Raw genomic sequence first — 20,736 nt, 5'->3', positions numbered from 1 at the left:
TACAGGATTCTCGTGCTCACCGAATGGGATCACCCCCCCCCCCCCACACACCTCCCTCATACGCAGCGGTCGTGTGCGCTTCAACGCATCCCTGGCTGGCGGGCTGTGGGGGGATGGTGCGGCACAGGCAGGCATGGGGCCAGGAGCGACGGCGGTGCATCACGCTAATAATGCACTGGCAGGGCCAGCGACAAGAGGCACATGGCGGCCACCGCCCCAGACGCGGAGAGCAAGGCTGCTGGGCTCGTGAGGCACACGTGGCTTCGCGCTATGATCTTGCAGGCAGTGCCCTGGCTACGCACATCGCGCTGGCGCTGCATGGGCCTCCCCCGCCGTGTGTCTGCCGCTGCCCCCTGTGCCCCGTCGGAGCGACGTGCTGTGAGCTCGTTGTGCGCTGGCAGATGCTCATCGGCGGGCCCCCTTCGGCTGGGCACTCCGCCGCCCTGGAGCGTGCGCCACAGTGCGGATGCTGACCGCGTGGGTGGAGGCGTGCGGCCCACCCGGGTCTCCGTGTGGCGGCGGTGGCGCCGCGCGCGCCCGGGGAAGGGGCGGGGTGGGGCATGCAGAGGCCGCCCCGCGCACGGCCCGATTCGACGGCAGGCGGTTCGTCCGAGGCGGCCGGGATGAAGCCGTGGCGCTGCAGGGGCAGGCGCGCTGCGACGGTGTATGTGCGTGGATGTGTTGACTTGTTCGTGGTGGGCTGCGGGCACGTTGAGGTGCGACGTTTGCTCTTGCTGACTTCCTCTGCGCTTTTCTGACTTGTTCCTTCCTTGTTCCTCTGCGGTGGGCGATGCTGTGTATCGGTGTGGCACTGTTGTTTTCGGTGTCTGCCGGCGAGTAGATGGGGACGGCCGACAGTGATGTCCCTCGAAAGGGTTTTGCGGCTGCTGTGGCTCACTAGCGAGGAAAGCAAGGCGAGCAAGGGAGGAGGAGTTACCCAAGCGCGAAAACATGTGCATGCGCATGGGGCAGGAGTAAAGGAGGAGAGAAAGCACCAATGCCGCGTGCTAAAGGATAGAGAGGGATGACGGCACAGGAGAGTGCGCCAGCGCTCGTGTTTGGGTGTCGGTGTGTGCGTGCCTATGCTTTTTTTTTGGTGCATGCTCGTGCAGAGCACGATCAGGCCCCCTTGCAGGTCTTCTTTTCCGTGTCTCTGACGGTGAAAGCGGAGGCGTTGAAAAGGATTTTGTAACGGATATCAGAAAATTAGGGCGCCGGTCCACTGTGGACTGTGGGACAGGCTTCCTGTCTGTGGTCTCTCTCCCTCCCTCCCTCCCTCTCTCTCTCTCACACACCCCGCATATGTTCGCTCCATGAATGCGCTTGCTCGCTGCACCACTCCTGCTCCTGCCCCTGCCACTCGCGGCACCCTTTCTTCTCCCACGCACAATTTCGGATCCTTTTGTTTCCGGTCACCGCTCACCATCTCGACCCCATCACCCTCGTGCTGTCTCGCATGCGTGTGCGCCTCATGCTTCGTGCGGATGTGCGCCACATCCTGCCTGCGCCTGGAGCAACAAGAATCGACAAGCACGTGAGATACCAAAAGAAAGAAAAGGATACCGCCCACCAGACCAGAACCATCATCCGCACAGCGCCCTCTCCCCAACACGCGCAGGATTAAAACCAACCATTATTCGACACCGCAGGACGATCATCTGTACGACAGCTCTCTCTATCTCTCTGGACCGTTCTTTTTCCTTCGGTGTGTTTTGTGTGCCTGCACCCGTTGCCATCGCCTTTCCATCTCTCCCTCAACTCGCTCTCACAAGCGCCGCGTCGTCTTCCGCTGCTTTCACCGGTCTTGGAAACTGAGGTGACTTGACAAAGGACGTCAGTGAACGACGGGCACACAGCTGACGAGCGCGAGGCTTTCTTCTTCTGTACCGCATTTTTCTTTTTTGTTTTTCTTGTCCTCGAACGGCCTTTTCAGAGACGGCTCCACTGATCACAGCAATGTCGGCCCCGCAGCAGCAGCAGTTGGAGGCGAACGGTGATCGCATGGCCGCCGCACGCGCCAAGGCGGAGGCTGCCCGCACGGCCGCTGAGCGCCGTCGCTCCATGAACAGTAACTCTCGAGAACGCAGCGACTCCCCTGACATCCATGACACGCCAACCCCGCTCAGGGGTGCGAGACAGCAGCGCAGCAGCAGTGGTCTCGCCAATGGCGGTATTGTGGCGCCTGGTGGGGATATCGGCAAAGACCGTCGGGGCAGCAGCGTTTCTGCCTTCGGCACCTCCTACACCTCGCACTCCGGCGCGAAGAACGCGGCGGAACCGCAGACGCCGGAGGAATACGCGGCGGCGATTGAGGAGATGCGCCAGGAGTACGAGCGCATTACCATGAAGGACGAGGAACTAGAGGAGCGCCTCCAGCTGTACAGCGAGGTGGTGGGTCTGCGCAAGGAGCTGGTGGTAGCGCAGGAGGACGAGGCGCGCCTTCGCCAGCAGCTGGCCGCGACCGAGGCTGTAATTGCTTCGAGCGACCCGACAGTGGAGAAGGTGGTGTCCATCTGTGAGGAAGAGGCCCAGCAGTCCGCGCTGCAGAAGTTGTGGATGGCGGAGTCCGAGTGCCATAACCCTGACACCATGGAGTGGGTCGAGATCGACGTCAAGAACCTGCGCGTGCGCGTTGACGCGGCGCACAAGAAGTTTATGGCGGCGGCTGAGAAGGCCGACTGCCTGTACCGGCAGCAGGAGGCGGCCATCAACGAGACGACGGACGCCCGCGAGCGTGAAAGGATGACCATTGCGGAGAACCACGAGCATGAGATGGAGGGTCTCAGCGAGGCCCGCATCCACGCCCGCCAGGTAGCCACAGAGCGGCACTTTCACCTTCATCGCGGTACGGCCCAGGCCCCGCCGGTGGTGTTAACAAAGGATAAAAAGCGCACGACGCGTCAGCGCCGCGTCGACGAGGTCGAGTTCCGCACCACCGCGCAGGTAGGCAAGATGAAAGACGAGCTGACGGAGCTGATGGAGCAGGTGAAGGTGCTCAAGCGTCACCTGGACGACTCCCGTCATGTGACAGAGGAAAAGCGCCGCGGGTACGAGGCGTCCCTAAAGGCCGTCGAAGAGGAGGGCTCCGAGGCGCGGGAGATGAAGGAGAGTCTGCTGAAGGAGGAGGAGGAACTGAAGGAGCTCAAGGCAGACCTCCAGGCTGTGCTGCACTACGTGCGCGCCAAGAATCGCGAGGACTGCTGGTGAAGATGGTTGACATGGCGAGGGAGCGAAGCAGCACGGCGTCCACGCGCAGCTAGGGTGGCTGCGAAAGGGTGGGGGTGTGGAAGGCGCGGACCGGAAACGGCTTCTCTCTCGTGCATACGGAGGTGTGTGTGTGTGTGTGCTGACTGTGTGCGTGCGAGATGCAGTACAAGAGAGGGGTCCCTTCTTTCTCTCGTCCTTTCTCTGCTCTACATATGTGCCCCCCCCCCACTCCTCCTCCTCCTTCCCTTTCCCCTTCCCCGGATGTGCGTGTGTGTGCCTATGTGCGTTGCCGGAGTCCGCGCTGCAGTCACGATAGTACATACACCTCTCACCACCTCGCTACCCACTGCCCCCCCTCCTTTCCCACGTCTTCGACCACTTCGCGCTTCTTGTATTTCTGGGGTATGTGTTTCATTGTGCCCTTTCTCTTTCTTTTCCGTTTGGATGTCGTGTTATCGTCGACGACGGTTGCCTGCCGCGGTTTTTTTCTTTTTTTTTTCGCCTTCCCATGCTGTTTTCGCTTCTGTGTATGTATGATGGTGCGCGGTGGTGTAGCAGGGCGAGCGCGCACCCTCTTCTTGCGTCATGTCGATCGCCATGCGCTCGTCCTCTTTTTCCGCCTCCGCCTCCGCCTCCGCCTCTTCCTTTCTGCCCTGTACGCATCTGACTTCCTTTTCCTTCCTCTTGTGTTATATATATATATGTGCTTCTCTTGTGTTTGTGAGGCCTTCTTGTCTTGTCCGTGTATGCTGATCCCGCGCGTGCGTGTGTGTGCGTGTGTGTGTGTGTGCGTGAGGGAGAGCTCATCGCTGTGGTGTGCAGGTGTTTCTATTTTCCGTGATGATGGTTATATATATATATATATATTTCTTTTTTGTGCTTGAGGGAGGTGTTGCCGCCTGTCGCTTTGCCACTCTCTGAGTGTCCGTGTAAGCACGTATGTGCTGATGTATGTATGTGCTTGCTTGTCTGTACGTGTCGCTGTCTCTCTCTCTCTCTCTTCTTCTGTGCGTGCGTTTGGCTCGTGTCCGTGGCGACTCTGGAGTCTGCTTGCTTCACGAACAGGGAGGCGGTGACGCATGCCTACGTGTCCACTAAAAAAAAGCAGGGGAGCAGGTCGGAAGGAAAGAGTAGCGACATGAGAGAGCGAGAGGGAAGAGGAAAAAAAAACAAAGGAAAACCAACTTAGCGACGTGATGGCGTCAGTGCACGCTTGTGTCTGATGTGTCTGACGTGTGTGTGTGTGTCTTGTATAGCTTTGCGTTGATGGGTGTTTTCTCCCTCTGGTTTCATCTCTCTGTTGTGCTTGCGTTGTGGTGAACGATGGTGGGCGGTCATAGCGAAGCACTCCCTTTCCCGCCGTCCCTGTACTTAGGAAAGCGAAATAGCAAGCAACAACAAAAGAAAACGACGACGTCAAATTGGCGGCAACAGCATCGCCGCCATAAATCAAAGGACAGTATATGTATAGATGTGTCCAAGCGAGGCGCACAAAGCCGCTGGCAGCAGCGCACACGGACGGAGTGCGACACGGAGGAAAAGGAAGGGGGTACACCCTCCAGCGCGGCGTCCACGGATGGCGGCGTGATTGGCCGATGTGTCCATCACCAATGTGCGGCGGGTCTTATCTCTTTGTTTTCTTTTTTCGTTCTGTCTTCCGCCTTCGTGCCCACCCAGCGGGGGGGGTCTGGAGTGGCGCATACCTACGCGTCGTTGACGGCAGTGATGCACGCGCGAGAGTCGCCGCGGAGGGCGCCTCCGAGGCGACAGCGTAGAAATGGTGTGTGGAGTGGGGAGAGCGCGGTGGTGCGGGGGGGGGGCGGAGGCGAGCAGCTCAACGACAGCGGAGGGAAAATTCGCAGAAAAACGAGTGTGTGTGGCACTCGACGATGCCGACTGCCGCGCATCCACTACGAGCTCTCACCTGCGCCTCTGCCATTTGTTTCTGCCCCTTGTGCACAGGGCATCGTGCACTGCACTTTCGATGCATTGTATCTCTCTCTCTTTCTCTAGACATCACCTCTCGCTCCTCTCTCTCTGTGTGCTCGACTGCACCTCCGCTTCTTTCTCTGCCGGCGTGGGTGTCGCGCGGGAATGGCGCCACGGCAACACCACGGCGCGCGGGCATACACACGCATGCGCACGCCCACGTGTGCATTCTGCCCTCTTTCCATTCAGCTGATCTCGGCTGCTGTGCTGTAGGGTGACAACTCTCGGACTCATGAAACAAGGACAGTGTGCATCCTCCTCCTCCAATGTTCTGTCCAGGGCTCAGAAGCATCCACGGGGCTTGTATGCCGGGGACCTCGGAGGCAAGGCAGGTGCCTCTGCGCCGCCTGACCACTTCAGCCGGGGCTGCTGCTGCTGCTATCCTTGCACCTGTGGAAGTGTGCTGCAGTATCCACCAGCGGCGCCACTACCAATCCCTGCGATACACGCCCTTCACGGAGCTCGAGCAATCGACGTTGAGGAATGACGGTGTGCACTGGCAACACCGTCCGTTGGACTCTTCAACAGATAACCGCGACGGCACTGACGCTACCGCATCGTCACGGTATCTCACCGCAGACGGCAGCTCGCACGGCGCCGTGCACACCATCGAATGCACCCGTTCAGCGGGCTACTCTAAACAGCCGACGGGGAGCCTGCAGGCGCAGCGGCAAGAACGACCGCGACCACGACGACAGTCTGCGTTATTCATGAGTCCGCAGGACGCTGAGGACACAACGGCCGCCGCTTCATCCTCGCTGGCGCCGCTGCCCGCGGGGTCCGTGCGCGTTCCCCTGAGCGAACACGTGGCAGATGTGCACGACGACGACATTGTCCTAGACACCCCCGCCTCTCTCTTGCCCTGCATGGCCGAGAGGGGAGCATCAACATCGGAGCTGCGGCAGGCGGCACAGCGAGCGCACGAGCCTGCCGCGCCGGAGAAGAGCGAGCATGCCCACCCGGCAGCACGGGGTGTCGGGCAGGATGTGATCGACCTCGTCACGGACGTCTTCACAGCGCAGCGCGATGCCGCGATCAAGAAGCGTCGCGAGGTACTCTATGAGCTGACGCACCCAAATCCAATCGACTACACGTACAACGGCAAGCTGGTGCCGCCGCCGCCGCTGAGCTTCGGGCAGGTGACGGAGGAGGCGCGCGCCCTCGGCAACAAGATGATGCTTGGGCAGACGTACTCGCTGGTGCGACAGGCCGGCGCGCGCGCCTCGGCCGACGACTTGGACGTGGCCGGCGGCTCGGCCAACACAGCCGGCCGCGGCACCGCCGCAGCGACGACTGTGTCGCCGGCCTCGAGCATCGAGGCAGGTCTGGAGGCGCCGCTCTCCACTTTTTCGTCTCGCCATGCGAAGGGCTACGGCGACCGCACCGCTGCGGCGCCGTATCGCAGCCGCACGCGCGACGCGAACATCTTCCGTGACCACAACTACTTCTTCGAGATCAACGAGCTGTATCAGGAGGTGGCGTTCGCCGGCAGAGCCTGCGCCGGCAAGTCCAGTCTGCTGAACGCGCTGCTGGGCCAGTACGTGGCCAAGACAAGCAGCACGCCGAACACGACGCGCAAGATCTCCTTCTACCAGAGTGTGACGCCGGAGCAGCTGCACGCCTTCCATGTCAAGGAGCACCACAACCAGCTTGTCAAGCTACCCGGCGGCGGGCTGCAGCTCACCTTTGTGGACCTGCCGGGCTATGGCATCGAAGGAATGAGCGACAAGTGGCGTGATGCAGCCATTGAGCTGACGGACGCCTACTTTGGCGTTCGCCGCTCCGTCAACACCGTCCTGTACTGCATGGACTGCGAGCGGGGCCTCACCAAGACGGACATCAAATACTTGGAGTGGATAGAGAACGTCCATGGCGCGTGCTTTATGGTGCTGACCAAGTGCGACAGCGTACCGCACTCCCGCGTCTGCTCTGTCATGCGCCAGGTGTACGCGCTGATCACGAAGCACCGGCGCAAGTACCGCAAGGTGTTCCCCTTCATCATTCCCGTCTCGGCCAAGGATGGCACGAACATCGAGCTCCTGCGTGGCCTCATCACAGAGACCGCTGGGATCATACCTGGCGATAAGCTACGGGAGCTGCTGCAGCACAAGAAGGCGGCCTTCACACGCACGGCGCTTCTGGCGGAGGTGAGCCGCATCGACGCTGCGCGGCAGCTGGAGCGGCATCAGGCGAAGGCCTACTTTCAACTCACGCGTGGCGGCACCGGGGCGAGCGCGGCCGTGGAGTTGCCGGCGGAGGCGCCCGGTAGTGAGGTGCCAGGCGCGAGGCGAGACCGAGAAGGGAGCGGTGGCGCCGGTGCGGGCGCGGCACTCGGCAGTCGCCACCGCCGCTATGTGGTGCCGCTCGGCAACGGCGCCGCTGACGCTGAAGCCGCGGCGCTGCTCCCCGCCTGTGCCAGCGATCTGGACACAGCGGGCGGCACTGCGGACTTCTTCCCTACCGAGTCGTCGATGGCGGCTGCGGCTGCGGAGGGCCGTCGTGAGAGACGTGAGCGGTTCCTCGCGTGGCGTAGGGCGCACCCACTGAGCACAGTGTCACCGTCGTACAGTGCAATCCATGGGCAGGCGGGCTGTGATGCTACCCGACCCGTTGCAGCATCAGAGCAGGAGGCAGGCCTTGCGGACAGCGGCCGCTACCGTCTGAACACCGGCCTCGACAATCCCAGGGCTGCTCATGCTGTGCTGGAGCTGCACGGGGAGCCGGATGTCTCTGGTGGAGAGTGCGACGCGCGCGGCACGGACGGTGAGGAGGCGCGACATGGCGGGGGCGGCATCGCAGCGCGGAATTCCAGGGCCACAGCCGTGGCCTCCGCAGGCGAGTCTTCGCATTCTCCGCCGCCCGCACTTCCAATAGCGGCGGCGTGCCACGGCCGGCGGTCCAGCGTCATCGGTCTCAGTGCCGTCGACACGGACGGGGGCGTTGCGCCAGGTGCCGCCGCCAGCGCAGCGCCACCGGCAGTGGCACCGTCTTCTTCCGTGGGATTGGCCCCGACAGGTACGGTCTCGCGGTTCCTCGGCGTGATGGAGCAGTATGGCCGCCAGCACAATGTTGTTTCGTCGGCAAAGCAGAAGCGGAGGGAGGAGCGGTGGTGTCGGGGCGGCGGCGGTGGTGGTGGCGCGCGTGGCAGACATTGCGCTGTCGGCGGCCTGCTCGCCGAGGACGCGTCTGGTCGCCTGTCCGCCTACAGAGCTGGCAGGCCGTGTGGGCCGGCTCTCGTGTCGGCCAAAACCGACGTGAATAGGCGCCAGGCCGAGTGGCGGGCGGAGCAGCTGAAGACGCTCCTTGCGAAGGAAAACCCCGAGGCGCCGTGGGCGGCACTGCACCAGCTGCGCCGGAAGATCCAGACCCGCGAGGAGGAGACGGCACTGGCTGGGATGCGGAGGAAGGAGGTCGCCGCGTATGTGCGCAACGCCGGCCGCGTGACGGCGAGCTTCGAGAAGTTCGAGGGCGAGGTGACGGCGGCCAAGTATATGAATGAGATTCGCCAGGCCCCGACGCTACGCTCGCAGCAGCAGATGCACCTGAACGCGACCGCCAAGATCAACTACCGCTCCATGCCACCCGGACTGTGGAAGCGCTACGGCGAGAAGGATACGTACTGGCAGACGTCACAGCTGCTCGGCAGGTCGGAGGACGAAAGTCACAGGTAAACGCTGCCGTTGGCAGTGACGGAGAACTCCGCGAGCCACCCTCGCCCCCCTCCCCCCACCGTGTCGCACCCGCTCAGACATGCTGCTCACGTGTCTTTAGACACCGGCGCGAACATTGGCACACCCCCACGCGTATGTGTATGTGTACGTGTATGTGTAGGCAGGTGTGCGTGGCGAGTGCCAACAGCGACGCAGTAATTGCGCAAGCACAAAGAAAAGAAACAGAGCCGCACGCGGCGACGGAAAGGCGGGAGGCCGCCCCCGGCCCTCTCCGCGCCCATCATGCACACATGGGTGGCGGCGGTGTGGGCTGGAAACTGTCTTTGCTAACCTTCTCCTGTGATTTCTGCCTCACACACACACACACACAGGGACACCTGCCCAGAAGCAGGACAGGGAGTTGCGAGCACAGCGTGTGTGTGTGTGTGAGCGAGAGGGAGGGCGGCGCTTGCGCTGCGTTGCCTTTTTCACGGTGTGCACGGAGGCGTGCGCGCGGTCTGCTCTACGGCACCCACCATATGTTTGCACCGATCGTGTTACCGTCGCTCCTTTCTCTCTGCTCGCCTCTCCTTTCGATCCGGCGTTGCTCGCCTTCACGTCGTGTCCCGCGCCTCGCAGGGAAAACGCCGCATACGAACGGACGGAAAGAGGGGACGCCTTCGGAGACCGCTAGACGGCACTGGCGTTCGACTGGGCAACGAAACACCTCGAGGCTGCGCGCCATGGAGGTGTACCGCCGCATCGCTGAGCGCGTGCGCGGCGCACTGTGGGCGCATCACCGGCGCCTCATGCCCGAGCGGCAGTTCCACCGTATTCTTGCCTACGTATACAACAACAAGTACGAGTACCAGATCCGGTTTGACCGCATGTCTGTCGTAGGCCGGGCGTGGGCTGGCCGCGTCGAGGTGATGACGACGCCAGGAGGCTTCCTCAAGCGAGTCCGCGTCCACCCCGCGGTCGAGGACCTGTCGCCAGCCCAGCAGCACAAGCTCGTTCTCGCTGCGTACGCCGACGCTTGTCAGCAGGGCCGCGCGCTCATGGAGCAGGCAGAGCTGAAGGTGTACAAGCAGTTCTTGAAGGACCTGAAGCCTGTCATCCTCGGTATTCGCGATAACCCCGAGTTCTACACAGTCCCGGAGGACTCGATGGAGACGATAGGCGGCGTGCTTCGCCGCGACCAGGCGTCGCTCGACGGCGGCGCCGCGGCCAATGCTGCCGGCGCAGTGCACCGCACCATCCCGATGGCCAGGGCTCACCAACCCGTCGACGAGGTCCGCCGCCGCCACGCCTGGGAGGACCAGTGGCTTGCAAGCAAGCAGGGCCAGCGCTGGGCTCACAGCCTGCGCGGCAAGGAGTACTTCACACGGCACGGCCCGCAGTACCGGCCGCGTGGTGCGCCTGGCGCGAAGACGCGGACGCTTCCGTTCGAGCTGCTGGCCCCGTACACGCCGATGGATGAGGGCCGCCTGCTGAGGAGGAACTGGGTAGCGTACATGGATAGCAAGCACGTCGCCGAGTCGCTCTGGACGCGCGCGAAGGTTGCGGATCGCGAGAAGCAGCTGCGGCAGCTGCAGGAGCGGGGCCAGGCGTGGCATCGCCCCATCAACGAGGACGCCGTGCAGCGCTGGTAGCCGATGTGGGTACTCGTTTGCGTCTTGGACGTACGTCGCATACCGTGTTGTTGTGTCGGCTCTGGAGTAAGAAGGAAAGGGTGTGTGGTGGGGCGTCTCTCTTGGCCTGCCTGCTTCATTTTCCTGCGTGCGTTGTGTGTGTGTGTGCGCGCGGGAGGGGCGAAGGCGCGCTGTGCGCGTAGTGGCTTGGCGAGGATGTGCTGTTTGCCGTTTTGGTTTGTGTGCGTGGGCGCCGCTCACAGAGGCGCACGGCAGCGGCCACGCGCAACCGCAAAACGAGCCAACGAAAAAGAGCGACCGCAGCGCCCGCCGCGTTTTCGGTGGCCATGGGGCGTGCGTGACAGGATGCGTGCACGCCACCATCTCTGTCTTGTCTTCCCTCTCCGTCTCTCTCTTTCCCTCTGCAGCGCTTCCCAAGTGCCTTGCCGGGAGAGGTGGGCAGTGGGTGGGTGCGGTGCGGTCTCGCCTCCCTCCCCCCTCCGCGCTCCTCTCCTCTTTGACTGCTCCGCCATCCGCTTTCTCCATTGATGCTCTACCACCTCTCGCTCGCTCGTGTGTGCGCGTGCGTGTACCCCACGCGTACGTCTCTTGCCCTCCCTTGCGCCCATTCTGCAGAACGGCCCCGCCCGTCTGTCCGGCGTCGCAGCCTTCATCTGCCCATTGCTCAGCGTCTTGTATTTTTGTTTGGCGCGCACTGCCTCTCTCTCTGTGATCTTGTCTTGGCGAGGGAGAGGGAGAGGTATCTGGCGGTGTGCAGGGAGTTGCGGGCCTGCACCTCATCCGAGTCGATCCGTGCGGCTGGCTGTTGACGACGAACAGCAGGCACCAGCGTTGCTGTACTGTATCCTAGATATATATATATATACGTATCTTAGATTCTATCTATAGAGAAGGGGAGAGAGAAGGTGAAGTCGGGTGTGGCATGCGAAGCGGACGAGTCAGCGGCGGTGTACTCCTGCCCACGCCATCATTAGGTGCACCACCACCACCACCACCACCACACACACACACACACCTCCCTCCTTCCCACCCCCATATATTGCACACATTGCGCAGGTCTGTTGGCGCATCAAGCCGCCATTCCTTGTCTTAGCTCCGCCTTGCGTGGCCTTCGAGCTTTTTTTGTTGTTGTCTGCTTAGCGCCTCGCATCATCGCGATTTCTCATCGTCGCTGTCCTCGCCACGGCCACGCCCTCTCTCCCCTCTTTTGCCAGTGTCTCATCTCTGCGCCATCTGCCCCACCTCGTCGCAGCGGCACTCCCTCTCTCTCACTGCCGCACCCTCACGCTCACGCGGCGGCGATATCCCTCGGTCTGCCTTTCCGCTGCGCTTGCGCCCCTCGCGCGCGTTTCGCGTCGCCCTCCCCCGCCCTTTCCTCTGCTGCAGACACAGAGACCTGCCGACTGCCCACGCAGACTGACAGACGCACCAGCAAAGACGGAAGAGGCTGCCGTTGCTGGGGCTGCAGCTCTTTGCTGCTGCCATCTTTCACTCCGTTCCTCTCTCGCTGGGTACGCCACTCCCTCCCCCCTCCCGCCCGTTCAGCGATGATGGACATCACCATCGGCTCGCCTTCGTCGTCTTGTCGCAGCCGCAGCCGCAGCAGTCGCGGCTATACCCAGCGCCCCGACGTTGCTCGCGATGCGGCCGGTAGCGGTGGCGGCAGCGCTGCCGACCAGGAGACGGAGCTGTTGACAGGTGCAGTGGGGCTGGACGACACAAATGATGGAGGCGAACGCCACCACGCTCGTTGCGGCCCGGCAGACTCACATGACGGCTTTGAGGAAGACCATAGTGAGCGAGACCACAGGGCAGCGGGCGCGAGTCGATTACCGCCTTCAATAGGCGTGAGGGAGGAGGCGTGCAGACCACCGCCGCCGAGCACCAGCGCGGCACCGGCGCCGCAGCGTCAGGTGACCGACGAGCTCGTTCACGCTTTGTCGAACCGTGAGTCAATGTCGCCGGCTCAGATGACACCGTCGTCAATCCCGTTCTCAGCGTCGCTGCCGTCCTCTTCGTCATCCGTGACTGGCAGTGACGGTGCGGCGCACCTGCCCCCTCGTCATGCACCGCAGCTGCTGCCACACGATTGCCTGCACAGCCGCGTGGAGGGGATGGCGTGGCTTCGCTCTGCAGCTGACCGTGATCGGGCCTCGGCGCCGATCCCACGGTCATCCGGTGGAACTTCATGTGCCACGGAAGAGCGCAAGTGCACCGATGATGCAGTGGGCGTGCGTGGACCCAGGGCCTCCTCGCTGGAGGCGCAGTCAAGAGAAAGTGAACCGACTGCCGTCGCCGCTGCCGCACCCGTCACACGATGGCCAGAGCGACAAGAGCAGGTGACCCCCGCGCCTTTGCCCGCACGGAGAGCCCGTCACCGCTGCGCCGCGCTGCGCAAGAGGCGCTGGCAACCGGCAATGCTGAGCGCAACGCCGCCACTGAGGCCTCTCCCAACACGGAAGTATCCGGTGCCCGCTGTGGTCTGCTTGGGACGCTCGCGCTGCCCTCTTTTCCCGGTGATGGCGGCCAGGAGGTGATGGACAACCGACCACGCTCTGAGCGCGCGTTACGGCTTGCACGCGTGACCAACACGGCGACTCTGTCGTCGCCACCAGCGCTCTCGTCTACGTCCACCTCCGCTGTGCCGCTCCCTGGGCCGCCACCGTTGTCAAGCGCCTCCTGCGCCTCCGTTCCAGTGCAGCAGCAGCGGCTGCAACTGCCGTCGCACTCGCCTGAATCGATGAGTTCCGCGTCCCTCTCGCGTCCGGTGGTGTGGCGGGAGTCACTGAGCGGGGCGAGTGTGACAGCCGCGACGTCCTCCGACAGCTACGATCGCGGCGATGCCCATGACTATCATTGCAGCCGTCGGCAACGGTCCGACTCCCGCTATCGCGCCGTCAGCGACGTGGATGACGGCGATGGCACCACCAGCAGCTCGCCCGGTCTCACCGAGACGAACGGCGCCCGACCGCCGTCGCATGCACCGGCGCCGCTTCACCCATCCTCTTTCCTGACGCAGACGCTGCAGCACGCGTGTCACAGCTCGCAGAGCAGCAGCGACAGCGCCAAAGAGCGCCGCCCGGGCGAGGCGCAGCAGGCCGACGCGGCGCGGCAGGCGGTCGACTCATCGCAAGCATCATCGCCGGCGCCATCTCCACTAACGTCGCGCTCTCCCTCGTTGAGTGCGCCGCCGTCCGCGCAGCTACCACCTCGGCGCACCGCCGAGGAGACTCGTAGGGATAACCGCGGCAAGGGGGACGGGAGCGGCGCGGCGCGGCGGATTCTGCCGCACGGCACGTGCCCTGCCGTGACGGAGGTAGCTGAGCTGCAGCTTCCTCTAGCCACACCGACGGAGAGCGCGGTGGACTGCGGCGGTAGTGGTGCCGCGGCAGTCGCTGGCGAAAGCCCTCCGCCGCTTCCACCGGCCCTGTGGGGAGCCGACGATGGCGCATCGTCCCCCCACGCAAGTCGTTGTGGGAGCCACCGCCCCAGCAAGAGCAGTGCCACTGGTGCACACGGCGTCGCGCGCCAGGCTGCAGCTTCTGAGGCCGACGTGGCCAGCGAAGCCCGTGCAGGCGACGGCGAGGCGCGGGCGTCTCGTGAGCGTAAAGAGCTCCCCGCGGCAGCTTCCCTCAGGGATGGCGTTGCTGCTGCTCTGAAGGTGGACGGAGCACGTCGTGGTGCCGCGTCATCAACTGATGCTCCACGCCACGCTCAGCCGCCGCCGCCTCAGCTGCGAGCGCTGGATCGGTGGCGCAGTCGGGCATCTGTAGTCGGCGGCGCCACTGCTGAGACGGCCGCGCTCTCGTCTCCTTTGCCGGCCGCCACGCATTCCCCACGGGGCTCCGCCGCGGAGCGAGTGACTGAGTGCGACGATGGCCATCCACCCCAGTCAGCCCGCGGATGTGGCGAGACGGCGAACAGCCCGCTCAAGGGTGGCGTCAACGTTGCGCGTTGGGTGCGTAGCACTGTTGGCAGGGAAGCCGACCTCTCCAGGGCCTCGCTGTCAGCGCCGCCGGCCTGCAAAGCTGCTGAGGCGCGCGTGTGTGCGCCTCGCACGAACTTAGGCAGCGCGAGCACCGCTAGCGCCTCAGGCGCCGCGGGCACCTTTTGTGACAGCGAGCCACCCCGCGTGGTGGCGGTCCCGCTCGCCACGCTCCCCCATCGCACGCCGCCCCGCGAGGCGCTGCCGCCTGCTGTCCTCACTGAGGTGGCGCAGAGCTGTGCGTCCGCAGCGCTTGTGTCAAGGAGGCAAGCGTATCAAAGCGTGACCGCGGTGTCGTGGACGTCGTCGTCCCGTTCGCGCGTGCGGCTGACGTTCATCACATCACCGGTGCAGGTGCGCAGGGCGCGCAAGGCTGGGGATGAGCTGGCCGTGGGAGGCGCCGCGCACGTCGACCCGCGTGATGGGAGCAGCGGTGCCCGATGGCGTGAAGCGGGCAGCGCTGGGGAGGCCTTTCTTGTGCGCAGCGGCGACGCACGCCGCGTTGAAACGGCTTCGGTGCCGCAGCACGCTCACCCGCTGCGGAGTTCCTCGAGTGGGCAGCGTGCACTACGTCCAGGGCTCGCGGCAGTGTTGGCGCCACGGGCTGCCCCCATGTGCAGCTCGGCGAGCAGCGCGGAGGTGGACGGTGCCGATGAAGATGAGGAGACGCGAATCGTAGCGCGCACGTGGCGGCCCGTTACGTGCCTCGAGTCCGTGCGCGACGATGCCCGTCGGCGCAGCACCGGGGACGATTGCCCGAGCAACTGGGGCGCAGCTGGAGCGCATCGTTGGGGGCAGGGGCCGCATCATCCCCGAGCGGCGCAGAGGCCGGCAGCAATAGCCGGTGCGCCGTCCGGCCGTCATCAAAGACAGCCAGCCAGTCGCCCTCGCGACGACTCACATGGCCGTGTGCTGCCGATCGAGGCATCGCCCCTTGCTTCATCCGTATCGTTGGCAGCCGAGACGACCACTGGTGTGGGTGCGAGCGCGCGCCAGGCGTGCTCTGCAGCTACGTGGCGGGCCGGTGTCGCCTCTGATGGTGTTGGTGGGCGTGTTCTCTCAAGTACGACGTTGGCGCCTGGATACGCTGCTGTGTACAGCCCTCGCATGCTTGCCACACGGGTGCTGGAGGCGCGCAAGGTCCTCTTGGGAACCCCCGGCGCCGCTGCCCCCGCTGCAGCAACGAGCGGCTGTCCTCCCGGACCGTCTGGTGCACTACCTCCGCATTGCGGTAGTCGCGCCATGCCGGCGGTGGGGGCTACCGTTGCTGCTGCTGCTTCTACCAGTGGTGGTGTAGCGTCGTGGTCTCCTTCCTCGCTGCCGAGCCCACCACACGCTCACATTGACTTGAAGGAGCGGAGCGCAGATGATGTCGTGATGCCAGCGACGACGGCCGCTGCCGCGCCGTGGAGCCTCTACCTGAGCGGATCGCCGGATGCCGAGGAGTCGACGCGGCACCGTACAGCGCTGCCTCGGCAGCCAACACGAGGGCAACAACACCTGCACAAGCAACCAGACTTGCCAGCGGACACGTCTCCCTATCCAGTGGCACGACGCATCCCATTCGGATTCGCTGCCGGCACTCTTGCAGGGGCCGCATCTGCGCAGGCCGTATCACCTTCGCCTGACGGGCGCCTGCGAAACTGTCAGACAAGGACGGCTTCACCCGCAGCGGGCGCCTCTGCCCCAGTCCCCGGAGCGCACCATCACACCGAAGACGGCTACCAGCGCTCGAGGAGGCCGCCTTGTCACGCACCAGCCGTGGAGCAGCGCAACGTCACAGCTTCGGCGCACAGCAGCCCAATTGTGGCCCGATCGGCGGCCGCGTCTGTTGCGGCTCCGTTGGGACGCACGCCCACAACATTTTCCCCCACCACTGCCTCTTCCTCCGCTCCTCGTGCAAGTTCGGTGGGCACGGCGCAGGGCCGACACCAAAGCATTCCGTCGCCGGAACACCACGCCGTACTCCATGCTGCGGGCGCTGGATCGCAGGCCAGTGAACGAGCGCGCTCGACATCGAGGCGCTTCCCGACAGCGGCGACGCATGCCGACCAGAGTCACGATGTGCTTGATGTGCGCCAGAAGCGCCCGCCACACATACTCGCTCAGCAGGAGCTCATTCAGGAGGAGGCGTTCCGCCGTCGCTACATCAGCATGCAAGAGGATCACCGCTTTGCGGTTGAGGTGGCGGAGCTCAACTACCAGCGTGCCGTGGAGTACGTTCATCAAATATCAGCCGCCGGTGTGGTAGCGGCACCTGGTCGGCGAAGCGGCCACTGTGCTGCTCCCTTGACGACCGGTTGCGACGCAGAGCCGCTGGTGGGTCTCCAGCGGGTACGACGCGATCAGACAGCCATGACGGCTACGCTGAGCGCGCTTGCGGAGGAGCTGGCTGCACTGTCGCCGTAGCGCGATGCGAGGCGCATCGAGCACGTGCCAGTGGGGTGTTGGGCAACACTTGGAGGCGCGTGGCTCTTTCTCAGTGGTTTTGGCGCGGCCACGCTGTGTGTGTGTCGGTGTCTGCCCTGCTGTTCTCCCTCCTGCTCACTCGTCCTCGCGACAACACCCCGCGAATCAGTTGCCCACACGCCACCTGCGGTCCGCACGCGCGTCCGGGCCTTGCGGTGTGGATGCGAACATCGCCCATTGACGGCCACTGCGGCGTACCAAAAGCGCACACATCGCACTCCCTCACGTGGTGAACGTCTGCGCGCGTGTGTGTATCGATGCGTACGTGTGCGCTCCGTCCACGGTCACCACCGCGCCACGTTGCATCGGGGCTCGCACCTTTCCGTTCTCTCCGTACGGCGTTCTCCTCTCTGCTAACTCTTCTCGCCTTTCCTCTCTCCGCATCTGCGCCTTGTGTGCCGTGTGTGTTCCCCACCCGTACTCGACACGACTTTTCCGTTTGCGCTCCTCGCCTGCCTGAAACGATGACGTGTGCCGCCACTCGCTCACCCGAACACACCCGCATGCATCCCTGCACCCGACACAGGCTCTAGACCGTCCATCCCCTCGCCCAAACACACTTCCTTCTGCTATCACCTATTACGTCGTCAGCCACCATATCGGCTATAACTTCTCTTCCACACCTGCTTCTCCACACATCCGCCACCGCTACCAGGCCTGAAGATCTCCCAGCGACCCGCTTTGCAAAGCAAGCCTCGCACTCGACACACGCACAGCTTTGAAGCCACACAATGAAGACACTCAGCTTGCGCCCGCTTGTGCTGTTGGTGGTGTGCGTGGCGGCGGTGCTCGCGCTGAGCGCCTCCGCTGACCCGCACGCGGCGGCCGTGGACGTCGGCCCGCTCTCTGTTGGCGCGCTCTCTGTTGACCCGCAGTCTGTTGGCCCGCTCTCTGTTGGCTCGCAGTCTGTTGGCCCGCAGTCTGTTGGCTCGCAGTCTGTTGGCCCGCAGTCTGTTGGCCCGCAGTCTGTTGGCTCGCAGTCTGTTGACCCGCAGTCTGTTGGCCCGCAGTCTGTTGGCCCGCAGTCTGTTGGCTCGCAGTCTGTTGGCCCCCAGTCTGTTGGCCCGCTCTCTGTTGACCCGCAGTCTGTTGGCCCGCTCTCTGTTGACCCGCAGTCTGTTGGCCCGCTCTCTGTTGGCTCGCAGTCTGTTGGCCCGCAGTCTGTTGGCCCGCTCTCTGTTGGCTCGCAGTCTGTTGGCCCGCAGTCTGTTGGCCCGCTCTCTGTTGACCCGCAGTCTGTTGGCCCGCAGTCTGTTGGCCCGCTCTCTGTTGGCTCGCAGTCTGTTGGCTCGCAGTCTGTTGGCCCGCAGTCTGTTGGCTCGCAGTCTGTTGGCCCGCAGTCTGTTGGCCCGCAGTCTGTCGGCCCGCAGTCTGTTGGCTCGCAGTCTGTTGACCCGCAGTCTGTTGGCTCGCAGTCTGTTGACCCGCAGTCTGTTGGCCCGCAGTCTGTTGACCCGCAGTCTGTTGGCTCGCAGTCTGTTGACCCGCAGTCTGTTGGCCCGCAGTCTGTTGACCCGCAGTCTCTTGGCCCGCAGTCTGTTGGCCCGCAGTCTGTTGACCCGCAGTCTGTTGGCTCGCAGTCTGTTGACCCGCAGTCTGTTGGCCCGCAGTCTGTTGACCCGCAGTCTCTTGGCCCGCAGTCTGTTGGCCCGCTCTCTGTTGGCTCGCAGTCTGTTGGCTCGCAGTCTGTTGGCCCGCAGTCTGTTGGCTCGCAGTCTGTTGGCCCGCAGTCTGTTGGCCCGCAGTCTGTCGGCCCGCAGTCTGTTGGCTCGCAGTCTGTTGACCCGCAGTCTGTTGGCCCGCAGTCTGTTGACCCGCAGTCTGTTGGCTCGCAGTCTGTTGACCCGCAGTCTGTTGGCCCGCAGTCTGTTGACCCGCAGTCTCTTGGCCCGCAGTCTGTTGGCCCGCTCTCTGTTGGCTCGCAGTCTGTTGGCCCGCAGTCTGTTGGCCCGCTCTCTGTTGACCCGCAGTCTGTTGGCCCGCTCTCTGTTGGCCCGCAGTCTGTTGGCCCGCTCTCTGTCGGCCCGCAGTCTGTTGGCTCGCAGTCTGTTGACCCGCAGTCTGTTGGCTCGCAGTCTGTTGACCCGCAGTCTGTTGGCCCGCAGTCTGTTGACCCGCAGTCTGTTGGCTCGCAGTCTGTTGACCCGCAGTCTGTTGGCCCGCAGTCTGTTGACCCGCAGTCTCTTGGCCCGCTCTCTGTTGGCTCGCAGTCTGTTGACCCGCTCTCTGTTGGCTCGCAGTCTGTTGGCCCGCTCTCTGTTGACCCGCAGTCTGTTGGCCCGCTCTCTGTTGGCCCGCAGTCTGTTGGCCCGCTCTCTGTTGGCCCGCAGTCTGTTGGCCCGCTCTCTGTTGGCCCGCAGTCTGTTGGCCCGCTCTCTGTTGACCCGCAGTCTGTTGACCCGCAGTCTGTTGGCCCGCTCTCTGTTGGCTCGCAGTCTGTTGGCCCGCTCTCTGTTGACCCGCAGTCTGTTGACCCGCAGTCTGTTGGCCCGCTCTCTGTTGGCCCGCAGTCTGTTGGCCCGCTCTCTGTTGGCTCGCAGTCTGTTGACCCGCAGTCTGTTGGCTCGCAGTCTGTTGGCCCGCTCTCTGTTGGCTCGCAGTCTGTTGGCCCGCTCTCTGTTGGCTCGCAGTCTGTTGGCCCGCTCTCTGTTGACCCGCAGTCTGTTGGCCCGCTCTCTGTTGGCCCGCAGTCTGTTGGCCCGCTCTCTGTTGGCCCGCAGTCTGTTGGCCCGCTCTCTGTTGGCTCGCAGTCTGTTGACCCGCAGTCTGTTGGCTCGCAGTCTGTTGGCCCGCTCTCTGTTGGCTCGCAGTCTGTTGGCCCGCTCTCTGTTGGCTCGCAGTCTGTTGGCCCGCTCTCTGTTGACCCGCAGTCTGTTGACCCGCAGTCTGTTGGCCCGCTCTCTGTTGGCTCGCAGTCTGTTGGCCCGCTCTCTGTTGACCCGCAGTCTGTTGACCCGCAGTCTGTTGGCCCGCTCTCTGTTGGCCCGCAGTCTGTTGGCCCGCTCTCTGTTGGCTCGCAGTCTGTTGACCCGCAGTCTGTTGGCTCGCAGTCTGTTGGCCCGCTCTCTGTTGGCTCGCAGTCTGTTGGCCCGCTCTCTGTTGGCTCGCAGTCTGTTGGCCCGCTCTCTGTTGACCCGCAGTCTGTTGGCCCGCTCTCTGTTGGCCCGCAGTCTGTTGGCCCGCTCTCTGTTGGCTCGCAGTCTGTTGGCCCGCAGTCTGTTGGCTCGCAGTCTGTTGGCCCGCTCTCTGTTGGCTTGCAGTCTGTTGGCCCGCTCTCTGTTGACCCGCAGTCTGTTGGCCCGCTCTCTGTTGACCCGCAGTCTGTTGGCCCGCTCTCTGTTGACCCGCAGTCTGTTGGCCCGCTCTCTGTTGGCCCGCAGGCCGTCGGCCCGGTGTCGTAAAAGTCGCCGTCTGTTTCCCGGTGTGCATGAAGGCAGATGCCATGGGTATCATGACGAGGCGGAGCCGTGTCGTCAATGTGACGTTGCTGTACGCGTTCAAGAGCAACATCAGGGGTTGTTGCACAGGCGGCCACAGCACCACGCTCCTGTGACACTCCGTGGGGTGTATGATCTTGGCTGCTGCGGTCAGGCGGATCAAGTGCGAGGGCCAGAGCAGCGCAAGCGTCGCCTCCAGCGTTGCGACGTTCACGCGACAGACGCATAGCAGCGTGCTGCCTGTCGCGGCGCATGCGGGGCAAGCCGTCCATGCAGGCGCCTCCATGACATGGCCGGAGGCGGCCGGTGAAGGCAGCGAGCCCCCTCCCCTGGCCACGCCGCCGCCC

The 20,736-nt window shown here is 64.0% G+C and overlaps 5 protein-coding genes across 5 annotated transcripts; all 5 read left to right on the top strand.

The window, feature by feature from the left end:
* Window positions 1-1,956: 1,956 nt before the first annotated feature.
* On the top strand, window positions 1,957-3,207 carry LMXM_22_0730 (conserved hypothetical protein; the record flags this gene model as incomplete). The annotated part of the gene is made up of 1 exon (XM_003875480.1): window positions 1,957-3,207. The coding sequence occupies one exon, from the start codon at window positions 1,957-1,959 to the stop codon at window positions 3,205-3,207; it is 1,251 nt and encodes a 416-aa protein (XP_003875529.1).
* Window positions 3,208-5,462: 2,255 nt separating this feature from the next.
* Window positions 5,463-8,867, top strand: LMXM_22_0720 (conserved hypothetical protein; the record flags this gene model as incomplete). The annotated part of the gene is made up of 1 exon (XM_003875479.1): window positions 5,463-8,867. The coding sequence occupies one exon, from the start codon at window positions 5,463-5,465 to the stop codon at window positions 8,865-8,867; it is 3,405 nt and encodes a 1,134-aa protein (XP_003875528.1).
* A 518-nt stretch (window positions 8,868-9,385) lies between these two features.
* Window positions 9,386-10,498, top strand: LMXM_22_0710 (conserved hypothetical protein; the record flags this gene model as incomplete). Its single annotated transcript, XM_003875478.1, has 1 exon — window positions 9,386-10,498. The coding sequence occupies one exon, from the start codon at window positions 9,386-9,388 to the stop codon at window positions 10,496-10,498; it is 1,113 nt and encodes a 370-aa protein (XP_003875527.1).
* Window positions 10,499-12,815: 2,317 nt separating this feature from the next.
* LMXM_22_0700 (5'a2rel-related protein) lies at window positions 12,816-16,892 on the top strand (the record flags this gene model as incomplete). The annotated part of the gene is made up of 1 exon (XM_003875477.1): window positions 12,816-16,892. The coding sequence occupies one exon, from the start codon at window positions 12,816-12,818 to the stop codon at window positions 16,890-16,892; it is 4,077 nt and encodes a 1,358-aa protein (XP_003875526.1).
* A 791-nt stretch (window positions 16,893-17,683) lies between these two features.
* Window positions 17,684-20,353, top strand: LMXM_22_0692 (A2 protein; the record flags this gene model as incomplete). Its single annotated transcript, XM_003875476.1, has 1 exon — window positions 17,684-20,353. The coding sequence occupies one exon, from the start codon at window positions 17,684-17,686 to the stop codon at window positions 20,351-20,353; it is 2,670 nt and encodes an 889-aa protein (XP_003875525.1).
* Window positions 20,354-20,736: the final 383 nt, after the last annotated feature.

The sequence above is a fragment of the Leishmania mexicana genome, chromosome 22, assembly GCF_000234665.1.
Source record: "Leishmania mexicana MHOM/GT/2001/U1103 complete genome, chromosome 22".
Classification (NCBI taxonomy): Eukaryota; Euglenozoa; class Kinetoplastea; order Trypanosomatida; family Trypanosomatidae; genus Leishmania; species Leishmania mexicana.
This window is presented reverse-complemented; position numbering and strand designations above follow the sequence as displayed.